Source organism: Phaethon aethereus, assembly GCF_964289735.1.
Source record: "Phaethon aethereus genome assembly, chromosome: 5".
Taxonomy (NCBI): Eukaryota; Metazoa; Chordata; class Aves; order Phaethontiformes; family Phaethontidae; genus Phaethon; species Phaethon aethereus.
In genome coordinates, this window is record NC_138579.1 from 10721982 (window position 1) to 10728108 (window position 6127).

Here is a 6127-nt window from a genome sequence, read left to right on the forward strand (position 1 = left end):
CCCTAAAAAATTCCGTATGTTTCATGTTTTAAAATTACAACATGTTTTCTCTATGGACCTGATCCAACACAATCCTAACACATGAGCTTAATTCTATTTTAGAACAGAATCAAACTCATGCCAAACAAATGCATTCTCTATTTTAGATAATCTTTCTTGAGCTACTGAAAATATACCTGTGGAGACTCATTTTTTTATTGTAGAATAATGTAGAACACTTTGATACCAATGAATAAAAATTATAAATTCATACCTTTTTCTATATCTAGGAGACAATGGAAGTGACCCTGAAAACAGAAGTGGAAGCTGGTGCTAGTGGTTTTAGTGTGACAGGTGGAGGAAATGAAGGAATATTTATTAAAAAAGTACTTAAGGAATCTCCTGCTTCAAAAATATTTAGCCTGAGAGAAGGTACAGTCTGATTTTCTGTTGTTTTTTGTGGTTTTTTTTTTAATATATCTTAAAATAACCAGGTATATAGCTGTGTGTGCATGTAGATACCTACCTGATCTGTCATCTCTTTAGGTAGTAAAAATAGTAGATCCTAAACCAAATAATATTATGTGTGAGCTTAACCTTTCCATATTAATAATTTAAAAGATCAGTTTCTTAAACAATAATGACATGTGATTTTTTTTGTATACCATAAAAAAGATTATCTAATTTTCACTGGAATGGTGAAAAAATACATAGAAAGTATTGTATACACAACTAAAATGAAAAAAAAAAACCCAACTCGTAACATTCATAAAGAACCTGCCTTTGATTCTTTCACAAAATAGTATGCCACAGAACTACAATAAATAACAATTTAAACAAGAACAAAGCCCAGAGTCTAAATACTGAAAAATATATGGAAAAACTTTGTTAGTCAGGGTGGTCAGACGCTGGAACAGGTTTTCCAGAGAGGTTGTGGAGTCACCATCCTTGGAAATATTCAAAGCCTGACTGCACATAGACCTGAACAACTGTCTCTAGCTGACCCTTCCCTGAGCAGGGCAGTTGGACTAGATGATCTCCAGAGGTCCTTTCCAGCCTTTACTATTCTGTCATTCTATTATGTGACATCATTTTATGTTTCAAACAAATGAATTGTGATAATTTTTTTTAATGAACATTAATTCAACAGAATTTGAAAAACTGCAAGAAAACACAAACTAATTAAAATGATGTCTTGTTCCACTTGCAGGTGATCAGCTTCTAAGTGCTACAATATTTTTTGATAATATCAAATATGAAGATGCACTCAAGATTCTCCAATATTCCGAGCCATACAGAGTCCAATTCAGCCTCAAAAGAAAAATTACGGGGAAAGAAGAGCTAGAACACATTCACTCTACAGCCCAGTATAAAAAGGAAAAATTAAGCCAGGTAGTTATTCGAGTAGTTTACAAAGTTTGGATAACACTGTAGTAACGTGCTGTGTGGAAATAGGCCAGAAAATACATACTTGTGTCTTAAGATTTAGGCGTGTGTTTAAACTTACTAGGATGAATATTCATGACAAGAAAAAAAAAAAAAATATTTGCAGCTTTATAAATATCCTGGGCAAGACTATAGATTTTGGATAAAGCCCCAATCTTGAGTTAAGGTAGAAAAACTTTCTTCTCGAGTGAGTCTGCACTTTTTTTGTTGTTAAGTGTCCACTGATAGAACAGGCTCAGATAAGCTCAGTAATAGTTATAGTCAATGTTTTCCAAAATGTAAAATATAAGTAATTTTTCTTAAAAGCTCATAAATGAAATCTTCTCTTAAAAACATATGTTTAATTATTGATATCTCCATAGGCATGATCTGCTCATAGGTCTCCATCACATTAAAAATTATTATTCTTTTGATGTACATGTATACAAATATTGTATATATATTTATACAGACATATATAGAGAGATACATATGGAAACCTCTATTTACTGCAATATTTTGCAAAGAACATAAACCTTCAGAAATCCACGTATTACAGTCATATAATCCATTTGTTTCATGTAATTTCTGCCTGATTTATAGACACCATTTTCAGGAATTTTTTATATAACAAGTAGATACTGTCAATAAAAAGCACATTTTTCTACATATTTTATAGTATGTGTTTTGTTTTATTTTGTGTTGCATCTATATTGAGTTTACTTTTAATCTTCTGACTACCATTTGTTCTTTCAGGAAAAAGAACTCAGCGAGAGCATTCCTGAAGAAACACTGCATGTTTCAGGAAAAGCCATTTCAGAAGACGACAGGGAAACACTAATTGTAAGCCAAAGAGTGGGAAGAAGCAAGAGACCTAAAAAAGATAGATTATCATGGCCAAAATTTCAGTCAATTAAAAATAAAAAGATACTGGGGCACAGAAGATCTCATAGTACATCAGATGCATATGAGCCTGCTATACAGGATATTTCCCCTACAAGCACAGACACAGAGTCTCAATTTCAACAAGAAGTCCATATCAAAGAAAAAAAAGGAAGCCAAAAGAAACTGAAGTTCCCTAGCATTGGATTCAAAATGCACAGATCCAAACCAGAAACACAAGACAAGCAAAAAAAAGAAATAAAAGCAACACTGTTATCTGAAAGAGAAAGAATACATAAAGAAGATATCAGCCTGGAAAATCCTGAAATACTAACTGTTGAATACACCACATCTACTGCTTATGAAATTAAAACAGGGGAAGTGCATGAACCTGTAACAAAAGACTTAAAAGATATGAAAAATGGCATTGCAGTTCATGCAAAAAAATGCCCTGAAGTTGAAATAAGCATTAACAAAGAAAAAGCGAAAGAATCAAAATCAAAATTCACTGTACCTGAAGTACCAGCTATAACAACAAAGCCCAGTTTAGAAACACCTGATGTGAAAGAAAGCCCAACTAAACAAACACCGCAAGTCTCATTAAAATCCCAAAAAAAGAAACAGAAAAGAACAGCAGATAAAACAGAAGAAGAAAGTGAAATTAACATAGACACAGCAGGTCAGACAGCACAAGGATCTATACAAGTAAAAGGTCTAGAAATAGGTACCACTGAAGCAGAATTACACACAACACCTGACACACTGGAAACAGGAGAAAAACAAGCAGAAGAAGACACACAAATCCTAACAATTCAGAAAACAAAATTTGGGATCTCAATGCCCAAAAGAAAAGACCCAGAGGCTGAAAACACCAAACCGGGAAGGGATGTTCCACATTCAGTACTAGAAACAACAGCTGAGGCAAGTTTAGAGGACAGCAGGAATTTGGATGTGAAATCTCATACACCTGAAGCAGAATCAGAACTACCCACTTGGAAAATACAAATGCCCTCATTCAAAATGGCCAAAACAGCCAAAGCTGACATGAAAATAACAAGAGAGGAAAGAACAGTTGAATCAATAGATACTGTAAAAAAGGCACAAACAGAAGAAGATAGTATGCCCGCAAGTGATAAAACCTTGAATATGGACATTGGCTTGAAAAAAAAAGAAAAGGATACAGAGGGAAAAGAAAGCAAATTCAGACTGCCAAAGATTAAATTACCTACATTTACCTGGGCAACCACAAAAGATGAGACAGGGCAAACTGAAAGTCAGGTAAGTGCCAGGGAAAGAGAAGTGCGATGCCAAGAAGCAGATACAAAACCAGAGGTAAGTGTACCAGCAGAAGAAATGAAGATTCCAAGTGCTGAAATAGAAATAGAGGTCTCCAAAGGAAGAATAAAGAAAGATATAACCCAAATGCCAGAAGTCCAGCTGCTAAGTCTGAAAAATCTAACTGTAAATACGTGCTCAATGGAAAATACCCTGGAAGAGGTAGAAGGAGAAATGCGGATTACCAAAACTGATATTGAAATAAAACAAAGTGAATTCAGTATCTCATCAAAGGAAATAGAAGAAAAATCACAGAACGTAACAGCCGCCGAGGAGGGCCCCGCGCTGGGCCTCAAAGCCGACATCGCCGGTGCCAAAACGGAAGGGGCCAGCTGGAAGGTGGAGAAGCCCTCCCTCAAAATGCCCAAAGCTGACATCAAAGCTCCCAAGGTGGACATCAGCCTCCCGTCCGTCGACGTCACCCTTCCAAAGGCCGGCGTCGACCTGCAGGCGCCCGAGGCGGCCCTCACCCTCGAAGGCGAAGCAAAAGCCCCGGAGAAGGAGGCCGCAAAGACCAAGGACGGCAAGTTCAAGATGCCCAAGTTCGGCATGCCTTCCTTTGGCTGGTCCAGCAGCAGAGAGGCCAAGGGCACCGTGGCCGCTGACGTGGACGTCGGCCTCAAGGAGCCCCAGGTGACGCTGCCCTCGGGAACCGCCGAAGTCGACGTGACCCTGCCCGCAGCTGAGATCCAAGCGCCCGGCGTGGAGGTGACCGTCGAGACGGCCGCCGGAGGAGACGGCGAGAAAGGCCGGTTCAAGATGCCCGACGTCAAGATGCCCAGCATCAAGCTGCCCAAAGTCAAAGCTCCCCACGTGCAGGTCGGCCTGCCAACGGCGGAGGCCTCGCTGCCCAAAGCCCAGGCCGAAGTCCCGGAGGGCGAACTCGCCCTGCAGGGCCCCGAGGTCGAAGGCGGCCTGGAGGTGGCCGCCGGCAAAGTTGAAGGCGGTGGCATGAAAATACACATGCCGAAAGTCAAGGTGCCCAGCGTGGTCTTCTCCAAGCCGACCGTCAAGGCTCCCAAGCTGGACGCAGACGTCAGCCTGCACAAAGTCGACGCCAGCCTCCCAGAAACAGACCTCAAGGCCGGCGACGGCGCCGTCAGCATCGCGGCCAGCGACGTCAAGCTGCCCTCCGTCGAAGGCTCCCTGGAGCTCCAGGCGCCCGAGATGATAGACCTCAAAGTGCCTTCCGGCGAAGGCTCGCTTGACGGGGCCGAGCTGGGAGCCGCGGGCCTGAAAGGCAAGCTCAAGATGCCCAAGTTCGACAAGCCCAAGTTCGGAGTGTCGCCTCCCAAGGTGGAAGGGCTGGCAGGTGAGGTGAGCCTGCCCACCGCAGAGGCCGAGCTCCCTTCCGCCACCGTGACGGCCACCGGGGAGGGCCCCGCGCTGGGCCTCAAAGCCGACATCGCCGGTGCCAAAACGGAAGGGGCCAGCTGGAAGGTGGAGAAGCCCTCCCTCAAAATGCCCAAAGCTGACATCAAAGCTCCCAAGGTGGACATCAGCCTCCCGTCCGTCGACGTCACCCTTCCAAAGGCCGGCGTCGACCTGCAGGCGCCCGAGGCGGCCCTCACCCTCGAAGGCGAAGCAAAAGCCCCGGAGAAGGAGGCCGCAAAGACCAAGGACGGCAAGTTCAAGATGCCCAAGTTCGGCATGCCTTCCTTTGGCTGGTCCAGCAGCAGAGAGGCCAAGGGCACCGTGGCCGCTGACGTGGACGTCGGCCTCAAGGAGCCCCAGGTGACGCTGCCCTCGGGAACCGCCGAAGTCGACGTGACCCTGCCCGCAGCTGAGATCCAAGCGCCCGGCGTGGAGGTGACCGTCGAGACGGCCGCCGGAGGAGACGGCGAGAAAGGCCGGTTCAAGATGCCCGACGTCAAGATGCCCAGCATCAAGCTGCCCAAAGTCAAAGCTCCCCACGTGCAGGTCGGCCTGCCAACGGCGGAGGCCTCGCTGCCCAAAGCCCAGGCCGAAGTCCCGGAGGGCGAACTCGCCCTGCAGGGCCCCGAGGTCGAAGGCGGCCTGGAGGTGGCCGCCGGCAAAGTTGAAGGCGGTGGCATGAAAATACACATGCCGAAAGTCAAGGTGCCCAGCGTGGTCTTCTCCAAGCCGACCGTCAAGGCTCCCAAGCTGGACGCAGACGTCAGCCTGCACAAAGTCGACGCCAGCCTCCCAGAAACAGACCTCAAGGCCGGCGACGGCGCCGTCAGCATCGCGGCCAGCGACGTCAAGCTGCCCTCCGTCGAAGGCTCCCTGGAGCTCCAGGCGCCCGAGATGATAGACCTCAAAGTGCCTTCCGGCGAAGGCTCGCTTGACGGGGCCGAGCTGGGAGCCGCGGGCCTGAAAGGCAAGCTCAAGATGCCCAAGTTCGACAAGCCCAAGTTCGGAGTGTCGCCTCCCAAGGTGGAAGGGCTGGCAGGTGAGGTGAGCCTGCCCACCGCAGAGGCCGAGCTCCCTTCCGCCACCGTGACGGCCACCGGGGAGGGCCCCGCGCTGGGCCTCAAAGCCGACA

At 45.8% G+C, this 6127-nt stretch overlaps 1 protein-coding gene across 1 annotated transcript in view; it reads left to right on the forward strand.

Annotated features, from left to right (window-relative positions):
• Positions 1–275: 275 nt before the first annotated feature.
• The window catches only part of AHNAK2 (AHNAK nucleoprotein 2), a gene marked incomplete at both ends in the record, with an annotated part of 29434 nt that continues 23582 nt past the window's right edge, over positions 276–6127 (forward strand). The window contains 3 exons of the mRNA XM_082000536.1: positions 276–411; positions 1190–1371; positions 2161–3879. Of these exons, the coding sequence (XP_081856662.1) occupies positions 276–411; positions 1190–1371; positions 2161–3879 (2037 nt within the window). The remainder of the gene's footprint in view (positions 412–1189; positions 1372–2160; positions 3880–6127) is intronic.